This window comes from Gavia stellata, chromosome 4 (assembly GCF_030936135.1).
Source record: "Gavia stellata isolate bGavSte3 chromosome 4, bGavSte3.hap2, whole genome shotgun sequence".
Lineage (NCBI taxonomy): Eukaryota > Metazoa > Chordata > Aves > Gaviiformes > Gaviidae > Gavia > Gavia stellata.
Genome location: NC_082597.1, coordinates 60,192,277 through 60,209,200, shown reverse-complemented (window position 1 = coordinate 60,209,200; position 16,924 = coordinate 60,192,277). Strand labels below are relative to the sequence as shown.

The 16,924-nt window shown below is 40.3% G+C and overlaps 1 protein-coding gene across 3 annotated transcripts in view; it reads right to left on the bottom strand.

Moving 5' to 3' along the window:
* Positions 1 to 16,924, bottom strand: part of LARGE1 (LARGE xylosyl- and glucuronyltransferase 1) — a 208,959-nt gene that overhangs the window by 13,141 nt on the left and 178,894 nt on the right. For all 3 annotated transcript variants that reach the window (XM_059815933.1, XM_059815936.1, XM_059815935.1), the window contains 2 exons: positions 9,733 to 9,896; positions 3,810 to 4,088 (listed from right to left, as the gene is read on the bottom strand). In XM_059815933.1, coding sequence (XP_059671916.1) covers positions 3,810 to 4,088; positions 9,733 to 9,896 — 443 coding nt within the window. The remainder of the gene's footprint in view (positions 1 to 3,809; positions 4,089 to 9,732; positions 9,897 to 16,924) is intronic.

The window sequence follows — 16,924 nt, the reverse complement described above, 5'->3', positions numbered from 1 at the left end:
GTAGAATAGCCTGCCTTTGATGTGGACTAGATGACATAAAGGACTAATGTAAGGGGAAGAAGGAATCAGTGCTAACATCCAGGTGTTGAACCTGAGTGGCAAAGGACAACAGAGGCCATGTAAATTATGATAAAGGCAGGGAGGATTTGATAGAGAAAAAAACACCTTCCATGTTCTTCTGATAACTTGGCTGGTGGTCTGCTCCTTGGACAAGCAGCTGAAAATCTAACTTCTTCCTATTAGAAGCAAATCTACTTTTCCTTTTCTGTGGGGTGACTTTTTTTCCTGTTTTGAGGGGAGGTGCCATTTGCTGGTTGACTGGTTCTGTGATACTTGGAATAGGAAAATTTTCACTGTTGGTGTTGCAAGATATGTGGAATATAATGTAGGGAATACATTTCATTTTTTTGCAAACTAGCACTGGGTAAACTGTTTAATTCCTGTACTATCCTTATGAGGGCTGTTTTTTGGATTCAGTAATATCAATTCAGTATCCATTTTCCTTTATCTGTCCTTCTTCCCCAAACCCCAAAATAAGGATATATGATTTTTATGAAGAGCTTTTTCTTTGCTAGTGTTGTCCAGGAAACCATTTCCCAGGCATCGTTGTATTCAGACCTGATGCATGTCATTCTGACACAGTGAAGGTTGGGTTAAATTTCTAAATCTACTAATCAACCCTATTTTTCACAAAGCATTGAAGAAATGAATCTTAAATCACAAGAGTCTCCTCACAAGTTGAATGAACTCCAGCATGTTGGTATCAATCTTTTCATCTCCATAATCCTTCCCAAAAATTAACACAGAATTTCCATCCTCATGGGAGCAGATATTAATATCATTCCCATTTCTGGAGGATAGAGAGGCTCAGACAGAAAGGTTAGCAACCTAATCCTAAAGCACTGAATTCAGGGAAAGAAAAAAAAAAAGAGTCTATTAATTCAAATTAGCTTCTACCACCAGGACTTGGTAAGTGGTTGGTTTGAGATCAATGAATACGGCAATCACAGAGTTTGTGGTAAGAACTGGAGAGTTGTCAGTCCACTGTTAAATTCATTGGAACATTCTTCTTCTCTGCAAAAGCAATGAATGCATAGCCTACAAAGGCATCCAATAAATAAAAAACAATTGGCTCAACATGAAGTGTGTCTCTTGCTGAGATGCTGAAGAACAACCAGAAATACTTCACAACTCATGTTGCAGGAGACAGGTATAAAACCTGTGGATAGAGCTTGGATGCCAGCTCCCAATTCATGCTAAATGTGTCACTGGAAGCTCAGGGCATATTTTACACAAATGTGTCAGGAAAGAACTTCAGTGCTACCTGTGACAACTGTAGATAGCCTGTCTAGTTATTTTATGTTAGAACCCTTAGGATGACCCACACACCTTACTTGTAGCAACCAGAAAGAGCTTTTACCTCTGGGGCAATGACAAGATGACCTCAGTAACTAATGAGGGAAGGTGACAAAAGACTTCAACTCAGCACAAACCATGAAAGTGTCTGAGTTTCGTAAACAGGAAATCTTCAAATGATACATTTCTTTCCTTTTGTACTTCACAGAAGAGTAAGGTAGGACAAAAAGGGGTTTGATGGAGATCAAAAGCATTGAAATGGTCTTACTTGGCAGCTGTGAAAAAGCTCAATTAGCACAAATCTAAGTGCTAGCAACAGATACCTAGAGGGACAGGTAACCATCAGCTCCATCAGCTTCTCCTTCAAAACTCGCTGTAACCTTTCACATACAACATTTTCAAAATATGTTGAAAATATTTTTCAAAATTCCTTTCTTTCTGAGAACATATTGTCTGTAGAGACACCATAGACAATATATGTAAATCAGCAAACTTGCAGTGAGAGGGACTTTTCTGGCTCATCCTGTACAAAGTGATGCCTGAAACACCACACTATCTCTATTTGCTTATGGTTGTTCTATCTGAGGAAATGAAGATGAAAATGTTTGTATGTCACTCTAACAAACAATCACTGCCATTCAGATAGATAGCACTAATCAGCCACTTGCAGAGGCGGTGGGAACAGTCAATGCAGAAAGATCAGGGTATCCGTATTTAAAATAATCTCACTGCACCTCCCTGCTATTTTGCTTAGAAAAATGATTATTGAAAAAGCAACAAAAGCCTCTAGTTCACACGCAAAAAAATCCAATCCCTTTTTAAAAAGCTGGCAGAAGCAGATTAGCAATTTTGATATTCCCAGGCAGCAGAGACTCACAGTCAGAGTTAAGGTGATATGGGCCTCACAAAAGGCTGGTAGAATAACACAGGGTCTCGGAAACAACAGCTTTCAGTGTGAATCTGGGTTTTTTTCTGAAACAGCACCAATGGGTGGCATTCCTATGCATTTAGTCCTGTAATACATTATCACCATATGAGAATTATTTCTGTGGTTGTAATATCTCAAGGATATTGTGGTACATCATTCTGTCTTCTCTCCTCTCTTCTTCCTCTCAGTGCTGGCTCCCGTCAGTACACTGTGAAGCAACATGGAGGAACAAGTTGCTTTTTTAGTACTACACGCCAGTATCAACAGCTGCTATCCTTACTGTATCTGGCATCGATCTGAAGAAATGTAACAGTATGCAACACTAACATCAAAGAACAGAAAAGCTAACAGCAGCTGTCCCTACATGTATCTTGAGACAGCTAATGTGTGCAAGGGACAGAATTATTTTGGCATTCTCATTGCACAAGTCAAAAAGAAATATCCGTAAAATAAGTGGGAAACAAGCTGACACAGTATGATAAAACTTCAGTGATATTATTGAAATCCAGTGTCTTAAAAGACGTGAATTTGGCCCGTACAGGGATGCAGAAATTGAAAAAGGCAATTAATTCTCCACACAAGGGAGACGTGAGAAGATGCTTACTGAGTTGTTAAACCTGGAACAAAGGAATTCCTCCATCAGTTTATGATACTGGAAAGTATATTTCGCTTTACACTCTAAAACCCCAGGCCTACAGACTGAAAGGGATCACCTACAGGCAGCCCCTCACTGGAACACTTCGAATCAACTTTTACCAAATTAGAACAGAGATGAAAAGCAAAACTGGTCAGGACTAAGGAGCTGAAATCCTCCTGTCTGGCCACAGGGTGTCCTCCTTGCTCTATGCTTTGCCCTCAGATGACCAGCCTCTGCAGGGGAAAAAGGCCTTTATTAAAAAAAAAGCTCAGTTAATGGATCAGTTGTCTGTAGTTTGCTCAGCCCAACCTGCTCACATTCATTATGATATGATAAACACTGAGGTTACTTTTCCCAGTTTCCTTATGCTAATTATTTTGCCTTGACAGGTGCTGGCGTTGCAGTCATAGTTTTGAGCTGGTTAGACTATCACCCTGTTTTCAAGACATGGAACTGGATTAAGAGTGTGTCACAGGGACAACAACTTCAGTAATGCTTTGCATGTTTTTTCTGTCACTGGGATGTTTAGGGAAATCGCCCAGTTCACATCTCTGCTAATACAGGATGCTCTTGCACATATATAATCCAGTTCAATTTTCAAATTGATTCTTCTGCTGCTCTGAGGGAATTATTCTGATGGCTAACAGGGCTTACATTTAGACCTGAGCTTTTTCTTTCATAACTGTATTGCTTTACTTCCAGTTATAGCCCCTTCCTCTACCCTAAAAATTCTTGTGCCTTGCTGGGCATTGTCACACCTTAAACGTCTATAAGCCGGCTCTTTCAGATGTGCTCAAACTGCACTGTTTTGGGAATATGTGAGAAGGGTGGGGTGTGGAGGGGCTGAAAACGCAGGTGACAGTGGGAATCCCTCCACTGTCCATTTACCTGAGGTACTCGTAGAGTCCATACATAGGCAAGAAGTCAATGTCAGACAGAAACATGTAGGGTGTGCTGATATGCTTCATGGCCACGTTCCTTAGCAGATTCACAGGATAGAACTGGCCCTCCTTGTACACGATATGGTAGCCAACATTGTGGCGGCTCATAAGTACTTCTGAGCCCTGGGCGTAGCGCAGAAATTGCTGGGCTTCTGCATCAGAAAGATAGAGTGCCAGGCTGATTGGACCTTCCCAGTGTTTGCAGATGGCTTCAAGCATCTGGAGCCTGAAAGAGGAAGGGTGAGAATAAGAAAAGGCTGTCTCCCTGACTGGGACTCTTTGCCTGGGTTCATCTGTTCAAATATAGATATCTGTCTCTAAGTGAGACAGATTGGGGTCACTTTATATGCTGTGGAAAGCAATACATATTTCTACAGCACAATTCATCTCATCTAAGTTGATGTCTCCTTCTGGACAGAGGGACTGTACCCTAGATATGCCTACTTCTCTCCACTGAATACAAGGGAGTCCGAGACGGCCCTAGCTCAGATACACACATCCACAACTCAGACACCTAAAGCAAGGTGAAATCAACAGCATCCCTTCTGCCTAAAGGAATGCTACAGGAAAACGCACATGGATGATGGGACTTCATCTGGTGGGAGCTGTGAGCAGTTGCAGGGATCTGTCCATGTGGATCTATTTGCAGGATAGGGGTCTTGTAACCTTAAACAGCGTCTAGTGCACGGTTCTCACTTCAGGTCAAGCTATTCTCACACACTAACATACTACAGTGCTCTTCAACAAGCTTGTGGAGGAGAAAGGTGTACAGACCCAAAGATCGTTTTACCTCCTGTTTAGGAAAACCTTCCCCAAATTTTTGCAAGGCACTTAGTCAGATCTTAAAAGCTGTTAAAAGTGATAGGTCAAGGGAATACTGACTTATATGAACATTTGCATTGACTAGAAGAAAACTCACCATCAGGGAAAGGGCAAAAGGATGACACATTGATAGAAATGGGGATTTACTATGTGTAGGGAGTAAGGAGAGAAGGAGGGAGAGACATGGCATTGCTGTGGAATATCAAAAGAAGATTTCAGACAAAACCATCATTTAAAGTACTAGCTTGTATATGTTTTAGCAGTATCTTAAATTTCATTAAATAATTTTTAAAACAGGTTGTATCGATGTATTTTTTTTAAAACTTCCAGCAGTTACAATACTATTGATGAAAATGACAACAAAAGATCTCATATACAAACATAAATCAAACCCAGCCTGGTCAAAATCGTTTAAGCACTTTGGGTAATTTATAGAGAATTGCCTAGAGATTAAGATATGCCACCCAAAAATACAGCAAGGACTGATTGCAAAACCTCTTGAGTTAATACAAAGGGAAATGAACCCATGCAGCCTATCCAGATATTCTATTAAAAATTAGGAAGAGTAGACTATGCAACACGATTATTTTCTCTCCCTTCCACATCCACACTACTAGATTTTTCCTATTAATATTTATACAGAACACAAGAAAAGTTTTCTGCATCATCATAATCAGAGAAAATAATTTCCCCCTCCTACTATCTCCCTAAGCTTTGCAACAGAAAGGAATGCTATACCAGCAAACGCGCATTCTGATTTAACATTAATAGCCTTTTCCTGCATTTCTGAATGATTGTGATGACATCCGGGATGATATAATAATTTTTTCTTAGGTTTGAGATATTACCTTTACTAGTCTACACTTGGTACATTATTTTCTTTTTATCTATTATTGAAACAAAGGTTATTATCAGCCTGAAACATACAGCTGAATTAGAAACACAAATCGATAAAAAAGATCTAAAAAGTATGTGAAGGCTTTAGGCTTTTGATAGTACAAATAATAAATAGAGAAAAATACTTTTTTTTTTTGTCTTTTTCCAACATAGTGGAAACCTATTAATCAGGAGACTCAAATTCATCAGCACTCAGATTTAGGGCAGCCTTTTAAAAATAGGATACTTGCTGTTGTGGTTTAAGCCCAGCCGGACTAATCACCACACAGTTGCTCACTCACTCCCCTTCCTCAGCTGGACAGGAGAGAGACAATATGAAGAAAAGGCTTGTAGGTCGAGATAAGGACATAGGGAGATCACTCACCAATTACCATCATGGGCAAAACAGACTTAACTTGGGGAAATTAGTTTAATTTATTACCAATCAAAATCAGAGTAGGATAATGAGAAGTAAAACCAAATCTTAAAAAACAACACCTTCCCCCCACCCCTCCCTTCTTCCCGGGCTCAACTTCACTCCCGATTTTCTCTACCTCTTCCCCCCGAGCGGCGCAGGGGGACGGGGAATGGGGGTTGCGGTCAGTTCATCACACGTTGTTTCTGCCGCTCCTTCCTCCTCACACTCTTCCCCTGCTCCAGCGTGGGGTCCCTCCCACAGGAAACAGTTCTCCACGAACTTCTCCAACGTGGGTTCTTCCCACGGGCTGCAGTTCTTCACGAACTGCTCCAGCGTGGGTCCGTTCCACAGGGTGCAGTCCTTCAGGAACAGACTGCTCCAGCGTGGGTCCCCCTCGGGATCGCAAGTCCTGCCAGCAAACCTGCTCCAGCGTGGGCTCCTCTCTCCACGGCTCCACAGGTTCTGCCAGGAGCCTGCTCCAGCATGGGCTTCCCACAGGATCACAGCCTCCTTCAGGCATCCACCTGCTCCAGCGTGGGGTCCTCCACGGGCTGCAGGTGGATATCTGCTCCACCGTGGACCTCCATGGGCTGCAGGGGGACAACCTGCTTCACCATGGTCTTCACCACGGGCTGCAGGGGAATCTCTGCTCCGGCGCCTGGAGCCTCTCCTCCCCCTCCTTCTTCACTGACCTTGGTGTATGCAGAGTTGTTTCTCTCACATATTCTCACTCCTCTCTTCTCCGGCTGCTGCTTCCCGGTTTTTCCCCCCCTTCTTAAATATGTTATCACAGAGGTGCTACCACTGTTGCTGATTAGCTCAGCCTTAGCCAGTGGCAGATCCGTCTTGGAGTCGGCTGGCATTGGCTCTATCAGACATAGGAGAAGCTTCTAGCAGCTTCTCGCAGAAGCCACCCCTGTAGCCCCCCCTGCTACCAAAGCGCTGCCACGCAAACCCAATACACTTGCCTAGCAAGAAATGCAGCAAAATGCCTTTCAAGGACTCCAAGCAGTGGACAAATGGCATACATAACTTATTTAAATGGCATACATAACTTATTTAAATGGCACACCTGATAATGCCTGCAAAGCTTTTCACGACAGTTAAGTGGGAACTGGGTTTTGCTGGTATAAATTTCCAGCTGGACAGCTTAGTGCCCTTTAGAGTACTCCATTTTGCTGTGTCGTTCTCATTGACAGGCTCTACTTCCATGAGTTTGATACAGGGACTGCTGGCTGTTGCTCCATGATCTACTCTCTGTAGATTCTTACAATAGTCTCCTTTGACCATAAAACTTAGAATTATGAGTTTCTAAGCACAATATGACCAAGTTATTTTGGTTTTGGTAGCAGTCTTGAGGAATGCGTTCTCTTAAGGACTCTAGAGAAAATAAATATACTTCTGAACTGCATAATAATGAGGTCATAATTTAGTCAGTAATTTTTTTTAAAGGTCTGTTTCACTCAAGAGAATTCTGCTGGAATTCAATAGTTTTGTGATATTTGTTTGAATAGTTTGGAGTTCAATAGGTTTGTTAAGGATACTCAACCAAATTACAACTCATTCTCACCCAGAATTCAATCAGTGTAGTGCATATTCTGTCTTCCCTTGTCCACATCCTGAACTCACATTTTTGTAACTCCCACTCTGATTTCTGAACACCAGGTACATACCATGCCTTTAAAAAGGCTGCCTAACCAAAGCACATGCATGAAAACCACAGCAATGCAACCAAGCCATTATCCAAGAAAACGTCACATCAGTATAAAAGGTGACAATTAACCAATAACGAACAACACTTGGATGAAGTCTACCTCACAGCTTCTATCTAAAGACATTAATGTTAGCTTCTAAACTGCATCCCTCTCCTCCATTCTCCAAGCCTATAGCACAGGCAAACATAAGCCTGTCACGATAGTCATGTCAGTCTCAACTCCAACAGGACTATAATTGGAGACACTGGGAGTTGCTTTTTTGCCTTTCCTCATCTCAGATGATCATTTGAAAGAACAGTGCAGGAATGTAGCATGTAGCACATTGTTTAGGTACATGTCATCTTACATCTGAGACACTATTCTTAAAAGTCTACAGCGACGCTGGAGGAGTTTAATAAAAGTGGTTTAAAGAAGATATAAAAAAAAAAAGGCAGTAACTGAAAGATGTGAAAGAAAACAAAGCAGCTAAGCAGTTCTTTGGCATGATATTATTTATTGATTTTAGCTGAAAGAAAGTATTTCCAACTCAAATCAAAAATTGATAGCAACACACGAATGAAGTAGGGAAGACTTTTCCTGCACAGTATCAGGAGGGCTGTTCTTCCTGAATAAAAATGTGTGGTTCTGTCTATCAATAAAAACATGTGCCCCAGTGAGGATCCAGAAAAGGAAACAGATGCTCAGACTTTGCATCAGTGCCAGTGAATCAGCACTGAGCCCCAGCTCATTCTTTTGAATTAAATTCTGGAGGGAAAATATACCATGTGCACACAGCAGCTTTACTAATTTACTGTGGCACTCGCTCAGGGTCTGGCTTAATTTATTTCTTTAGTTTTTTACTCAAAGGTTTGTGAACACTTAAGAAATGTTTCCTCAATTAAAAATCAATAGAACAGACACTGATGCGCATAGCAAATCATAACATAGTGTGCAGGATGCAGTGCTGAGGCACTGGTGAAGCAGAATAGCTCTCATTTGTTTGTGTTTATTTTTAAAACAGGCTGCAAATGTTTTGTTGATCTGAATTCCTCTGACCCTCCTGGAATACTGCTGACCTTCCACTGGTGTAGCAGTGGTGGTATTCATGGGTCATGTTGTATTCTGTATGTGCTCCGCTAAATGAAATAACAGTTTATGGCTAATATTCAAGGAGTTCTGACCTGTTTTGTAATCCACTCTGATAGCAGTAACTACAAAGTTTGGTCTAGATTTGAACTGAGAAGCAAGAGGAAAAAGGAGAATGACAATTCAAAATTTCACAAAGCTGGCTGATACAGATTGCACTTTCAGAGCTTCTGAAAAATGACAACTAATTGCAGTGGTGGGAATCAGAAAGGTGCAGGTGGAACTTGTCACAAAATGGATTTTTTTCACAAATGAAATACCAGTTAAATTCCACTTTACATCAGAAGTGAAAGTTGAAAAGACTTAAACTAGAAATGTTATTTTGAAAATCAATATTTGTATAAAAATGCAATGACTCCTCTCAAAAGGAGATTTTTAATTTCACACTAGCACATTAAAAAAAAAAGTTTTATTTTCAACTTCCCGATTTGAAACTAAAATGCTTAGTTTTGATTTTGACTATAAGAAAAATCACTAACTGAAATTTTCTGCAAGGAAAATGCCAATGAAAGCAAAACTAACATTGTCTAACGAGGAAATAATGTGTGTAAAACCTTGGTCAGCTACAACTGCTTGCCTAAGTCTATTACAAACATCTGTTTTTTCTAAGTTGCTGCAAATCTCCATAAACTAGTAATGCCTGACAATCCTGACAAGTAACAACCCCTGCAGTTCCAGTATTCGGCCTCTCATGAACTCTACCCACACTCGTGTGTGCACTGCAGGACTCAAGTCTGGATGCATGTGTAATATCTACATGTGCTATTTCTAATTCAAGAAAGGTCTTATAATATGATATCCAAGTTTCTATGAAAGTGAGTTTTTTCTCTCCCCAAAGCATTACATAGTTGGATTTCTCTGTAAGAAAATATTCATTGCCTCATGCTTCCCGATAAACAAGAGATTTTCCCTACCTGTCCATTGAAAGCTGAGCCACCAGTGTTACATCAGTATTGTCTGAAGCAGACTCATATTCGTAATGTAGAAAATACAAATGAGTGCGATGGACGGTGAAACGTTCTCGACGAAATTCATAGCATAAGTCATCCTCGTCCAGCTCAGAAAGCTGTTTCTGGAGCTGTAAGGGAAGAGTGGACATAAAGATAAGTTCTTTATAATTACTTTAGCAAATCAGAGAGAATGAGGAGGTTGGGAACTTGCAGCATGATGCAATGGGGAGTGGAAGTGGAACATACAGAGTAGCAGGGTTGTCCCAAGCCTCGCTCCTGCAAGTCACTGGACAAGAGATTAGAAGAAAGCACTTGTAAGTAAATTGATAAGGCAGACAGACCATTGTATTATGGTCTATCTATGGTATATATTATCTGCATTACGTACTTTCAACATCCAGACTAGCAATGAAACAGTGAACAATCACAAGTTTAATAATTGCCAAGTTTCAGAGTTAATGCTCCAACGTGATGCATAATGTCATTCCTTATTAGAAGCAGTGTAACGTGATGCATAATGTCATTCCTTATTGAGAAGCAGTGTTTCAAACTACTCGTAGACATACAGCTCCAATAGACAAGACTCAGCAGCAGATTAAGCTTGTACGCTGGACTGAGCAATTCGCATTCTGCTGCCTCTGTTGGGGAATAGTAACTGCTGCTAGCAGCATGGACAGTCAGCTGGAAAAGTAACATCTTTAACTGATCATTATTCCATCTCTTGAGATTTATGTATCTGCACCAGTTCAATTTTGCAATGAAAATAGTCTTTCAACTGCAAAGGTGCCAGAATTAAGCCTACACTTTTAACAGGATTTATGCTTCGGGATACCTAGTTTGGGAAATCCAAAGGATGGCAGATTGGCAGAGAACAGGTATTTTTTTGGCCCCCTTGGAAACCAAGCCCCTTCAAAGTCAAAATAAGCATCTCAAAGCAATCCAATCCTGAGTCACTTAGACATGTAGCTTTAAGATGATAAAAGTTTAGCTCTGGGGAAAGAAGAAAGAGAAAAACTGACCAAATGTCTATGCAGCTGATGAACTCCATCCCTGAATTATATTATTTTAAAGCCAAACATCTGGCTAGATTATTTAAGATGCATTCATTTAAAAAGAAAAATCAGTCATACCTGCTGTAAAATGTACTACAAAATGTAATGAAGATGAAAATTATATATGGTCTTAACATGTCAAATAGTGTTTCATTTGTGTTGCTCTAAAATGTAGGTTATTAATAAAGGTATAATTTTTATATTTTATTTCTTAAAAGCATCCTATAAGAAAAATATGATTGCGTATTTATCAGTAAATAAGAAAAATATTGATTTTATAGGAATTTTACAAGTTTTGATAAAAATCACAGTGTACTTCAAAACTGTTTCATGCAACAAACAGACTATTGAATTATAGATATTTATTTAGATTTAAAAATCTCTTCTTTTTGTCCTGTCCAGAATGATTTAAAGTAATAATTTCACCAACTTCAAGAAAAAAAATGGAAAATGCAGGTGTTTCTTTTTCTGATACTGTGTTAAGAAGAAGAGCTGTTGTTCTTGGAACTATAAGCATAATGGTTACCATCAACAATAATGCTTACAGCTGAATGTTTTCCTGTGAAGGCTGATGGAATAATTCGTGATATTTTCCTGTACATCACTCTATAATCTTCTTTTGAATAATGGAAACATATCCTCTGTTTTCAATGAGTTTGGATCAGGCTCTCATTCTTCTGTGCTATTGTTCTGCACAGATCTTAAAACATCCGTCAAGAGAGACTGCTTTTTGAAAGATGAGAGTCCGAATCTCGACAAATCTTTACTCAGGCAAAACTTCTATTGAAATCAAGATCTCTTTTGGTGGAATAGAAACCAGGAGTTCTTTTACGTATTCTTGGAGTTTCATTCATTCTGCTTTACAGATCATGATTCAGCTGAGCCTGTACTTTATTTTTCAAATCATATTTGAACAACATTTGAATTAAACCCAATGTTTACAACAATGACTAAAAAGAATATTGTATCTTTCTGTTTCTTCCTTGAAAAGAGACATTCGTATGCCCTTAACAGAATTATCAAGGAGATGATTGAAATTTAAATTGTTAAAACAATAGCAAAATACATTTCAGGGGTACCTTACCATCCTGCTGTATGTACAAATGACCAGGCTAGAAGTTTATAATTGCACAGCAGCTATTAACCAGGCAGCCACTGAATGATTATCAGATTACATTTGGGTTGCAAGCTAAGAGGATACAAATACTTAATTATGAGTTACAGAATAACATTTGTAGCTAAATTATGGCTTTGCACACTACAGACCCCTAGGTGGGGGAAGAGGAGGAGAAACAGCTTCTTAGAGGCCCCAGTATTTTGATGGTGAAACTCACCAAGTCACAAAATTGGTGACAGAGGTGAAGGAGAGCAGCAACAGCAGAGGATCCCTTCTGCTACAGGGAAAGGGAAACCTTGCTCTTTCTGCTGCATTTCTTAGGGTCAGGATTTTGTCTCTGTCCTGTCAGACTTCTGAGCCTGCAGCTATGCTAATAGTCTGCGAAGTTCTCCTTGGCACTTCCCCTAACTCATGCTCAGTACTGTATGTAGTGTCGGGACCCAAGAGAAGAGATGAGAGGGCTGTGTCCATACCCCTTGGAGAGAGCAGTCCCCACGAGGACGATGAGCGTGGTGTACTCTGACTGTCCCCCAGCCTCTGCCCCCAGCACCCTCCACTCGACTGCTGGCAGGCTGTCAGGGGGAAGCCCAAGCACAGGCTGTCTGAGAGCCCTGGCTAATGTGGGGGCACCACTTGGCAGGATCAGACACGGAGCTCCATCAGCACTTCGCAGGAATGCTTGTGCAATCCTTGCCTGCTTATACCATGAGCATACTGCTAGGCAGCCTTCGGAGCCATGCTCTGCAGGCTGGGCAAACACAGCTTACTAAGGTGTGCTCCATCAGGTAGGACAACCAGCACAGGACAGGCTGTGATTTGGCCTGTAGCGTTGTCACCGTGTATGTGGCAAGCATACTGCATTAAGGATGGGCCTATCCTGCAATGGTGAGGCAACAGGCACTGGAATGCAATAGCATGTGATTATCCATATGAAAACTCCTCTCCTGCTGAAAGCAATGCTGGACACGCTAGGCACTGTGAATTTAGTCCAGCAAAACTCTTAAGCTCACAAGCTATCTTACTGAAGCTAACAGTATGACATTGACAAATTATCAGGACCAACAGCTGGGTGCTGCACAGTTTTATGCAGTTTAAGAGCCCTTTTCCCTCTCTCACTTTCTTTGTTCCCCCCATTCATATATACATTCATATACCCATGCCCCAGTACCCCATACACATATAAAGGCTGCTTCCTCTTTACTATGAAGAGACACAAACAATCTATAAGTGCATATTGTACACAGTCGTATGCCATTTTTACACATATATTTAAAATGAAGAATGTTAAAGATGCACGCCATTCAAAAGATAGGGAATTGACTAAGACAGACACATACATAACCTTAAATTTATCTCTTTCTGAGTTATCTCACATTATTTTTCAGTTACATGATCACATAACATTTTTCCAATGATACAATCTTATCTGCAGCATGCATATTGCATGGATCCATTATTTACAAACAAAGAACTTAAAGCTTCATTTAAGGTTAGCTCCCATGTTATGTCTTCTTGGGTTTCTAATGGGAATGCTGACAGATCTATGCAAGCAGATGCTTACTTAAACACAGTGCACCATCAAAATGAGGACCTTAGTATCAGCTGGATTTGATAAAAAGATGGCATCCCCATTATGGACCTCTCCATTATACTTACAACAATATGCCTAATATAGCAAAGAATTCTCAACCTTAGAGTGACAGCATGTATTCTCATAAGTGAGTACCTGCTTGGCATAAAATTCACTGTTTCTACAAGATTTTCAATGCTAAGGCTACTTGCCACTGAGCATGTGGGAGATGTCACCTCTAGGAAACACTCTCACAGTTGAAAAATGTATTATTTTCAGACTGTGTACGGTAGATGTTCTCTTAGGAAATACTGTAGTGCGAAACAACAAGTGCTTTCATTAGCATCATGATGTTACTTGTTTCAGAAATAAAAACGGCAGCCATGACATGCATAATGCCAAAACAAAGAGACAAATATATAAAAAAAAATATGCTTTTGCTTCTCTGGGCAACCAGCTGTGGCAGGTGATCAGACTTCATCTCAGAGAAAGTAGTCTTTGAAGATAGGCTGGCCAGAGAGGCACAGGCAGGCCAGAATGTATTCAACTCTACCATAAATTGTCATGATTTACCAGGTCTACTTGTCTGTCTGACTAAAACATTTGAATGAGATGAGGTGCTGTTTTCTATTCATGTGATAGATGGTAGACCCATATGATACACGGCACACAACAGGTACCTTTCACCAGCGAACTGGTTAGTCTGCTCATAAATCTCTCTTCCTAAGGCCGTTCCTAGTGTAAGCAAATTTGTGATTGGCTTTGTTTTTTTTTTAACTGCTGTGTCACAGAAACAATTTACTTCCCACCAAAATGCACAGGATTTCATCTCAGATGAGATCAATCGAAAATTCAGGATCAGAAGTATTTTCTTAGGGATTAGCAATATTTAAAAAAAAACACCAGCAAACAAAGTTTTCTGTCTAGTGGCTATTTAGATCTTGGGGAAGGGGATAAAAACCCTAACGTAGGCATCTCTCTGTCATGTAGTGTTTACGGTGAGGTGAGATGACACTACACTTAAGTAACTCACTCACTCAATATCATGCTAACACAACAGGAACTGAGCAGCTTAGATGAAAACTTTTAATTTTCAGATCATCTTTCCTTCTCCCAGATGTGCTCAGTTAAGATTCATAGCACAAAATCAACTCTGCTTAGCCACTGAGATGAAAACTAAGACCAGTCCAAGATGAAACAATAATCTGGTTATCAACTGCAGCATTTTCATTTGCTCCTGTGTAGCTGTCCCAGTTCCCACCAGTGGGCAATTTGGATTGCAACATTTAGTACTTTCAAAATGTGTGAATTAACTGTTGCCTTTAGCATGGCATAAACAAAGCAGATGATGATGTAGGGAGGAAAAAACATTCACTGAGTCTTGTTTGGGATGACCTACATAAAGTACTTCTGGCTTCTCCAATGATTAGTAATAAAAGCCAGACTAATCCCATATCAATTAAACCTTTATTCCTCCCATGCCATAAAATCTTGTATGTTTGCTATGGGTCAAGTTGAGCCTTCTGTGAAACAAAGCTGTGCTAAGGACAAAGAGGATAGTGTCTGAGCAAGCCTACCTAGCAAGAGGAATTTTGCTGCAGCATGTAAAAAGTAGCTAACACTCTTGCTAAATGGAAGTAATCGCTTATCTTGACCACAAATAATCAACACAATTAAGAACCCAATTTTTAGGCATGTATAACATCTTACACAGTTCTGTATATATGAAGTACAACTTGCCTTGATCTCAGCTGCAGATGTCAGATCTTGGTAGTTCTCTGCATCTCCTTTCCTCAGGTCCCTGCCAAACCTTCTTGGCTGAGCTGTTCCCAGACCTCCCTTGCAGCACAGTGCCTTGACAGGTTGGTCTCCTTACTTTTGTCTCCCCAGATTGTTCCTAGCCCTGTTCCTTCTTGCGTGGCAAGTTCCATGGTCTAAGTCAGTCCCAGCCCTGTTTCTAGTCTCATGGTCCCTATTCAACTAGTCTGCCAACTCCCTATACCTACAGGCACCAATCAGTCCTTTCCTCTTCCTGCTCCAAACAATCTCTCTCCAGAACCTATGTCTCAATTAACACTTTCCTTCCTGCTCCAAACACTCTCTCCAGAATGTATGTCTCAATGAACACTTTCCTTTCTGCCTTTCATCTAGCTTTCATCCCTTTTATATGTGAATCTGGATTTTTTCTCCTCCATATTGTCTCGATATCAGTGAGAACAGTGGTTGTCCCTCAGAACAGAGACCAAATAGGTTCCTGCTCTCAGCTCTACTGTCCAGTCAGAACCTGGCATGGAGTATTCAGAAGAAACAGTCACAGAAAATGCCAGTCTTTGTCCAGGTCACCTGTCTGCAGCATGCTCAACTCTGCTGTGTCACTGGGATATATATATGATCTGGTCAGACGTATCCATGCACACTCCTAAGAAAGAGTCTCTGGAGATCTGAGCCTCTTTAAAATCAAAGAAAACACTACTGACAATGTATGAACCATGATTTTTCAGCATTATAATTTGCCTGAATTTTCACCAGGTTGACAAAAGACATGTTCCTGGCCCAAAAGTAAGTTCGTTTTCTGAGTTATGGAGTCTTTCCATGAAGAGGTCATCAGAACTTGTGGTGTGGGCAAATCCCTCAAGCTTTTCCCCATGTTTCACTTTAAAAAATGAGAGAAAAGAAAAAAACAGGCATACCATCATGAGAAAAAAATCCCAGTCCACATGATCCCCCATCTAGAAATATTATAAGCAGTTGAAAGCGGTATAATGGCAACTTTCAGGCAACTAATAGGATGGGCTACCAGCTCAGCATTTAATAACAATAACAGTTATAATAATAGAAACAATACAGCTGGGGAAGTCAGGATTTCACCTCAAAACTGCCATATGCCATCTGTTATTACTAGAGAAAGACTATGTCATGACAAAATAGTAACTTTAAATCCCAGTCCTACAAATGATGCAGTATTCTGAAATTCTGCAGGAGCAAAGGGTATGCAAAGCATCAGTATGACTGCAAGTTCAGCACCCTGATACTGACTTGGAAGCTCCCTTTGCATGCTATTTTTAGACATTCAAAAATTGCTAAATTTGTTAGTAGAGTTTATACTATGTGGTACACTGCTAGAATCTCCTGCTTTTCTGGTGGATATTACAAGCTGGCATGCGCAGCCATTTGCTAATACTAAGAATCTCTGGTTTTGCAGAAAAAAGTAAGTCAGTAAAAGCACATTTAGTAAGTAAGTATGCACCTAAGGAAGTGTTTTCAAGGAGAACTAGATTTTTTTACACTGTTTCTTTATATTGTTGATTCGAAAATCTGAAAATAAAAATCTGCAGAGATTTTTTTCCTGTGTTTTCTGAAAGTCTTCTCTAATGAGAATCTACTGTCCTTTTCTTAAACTGAGTGAAATCAGTGATA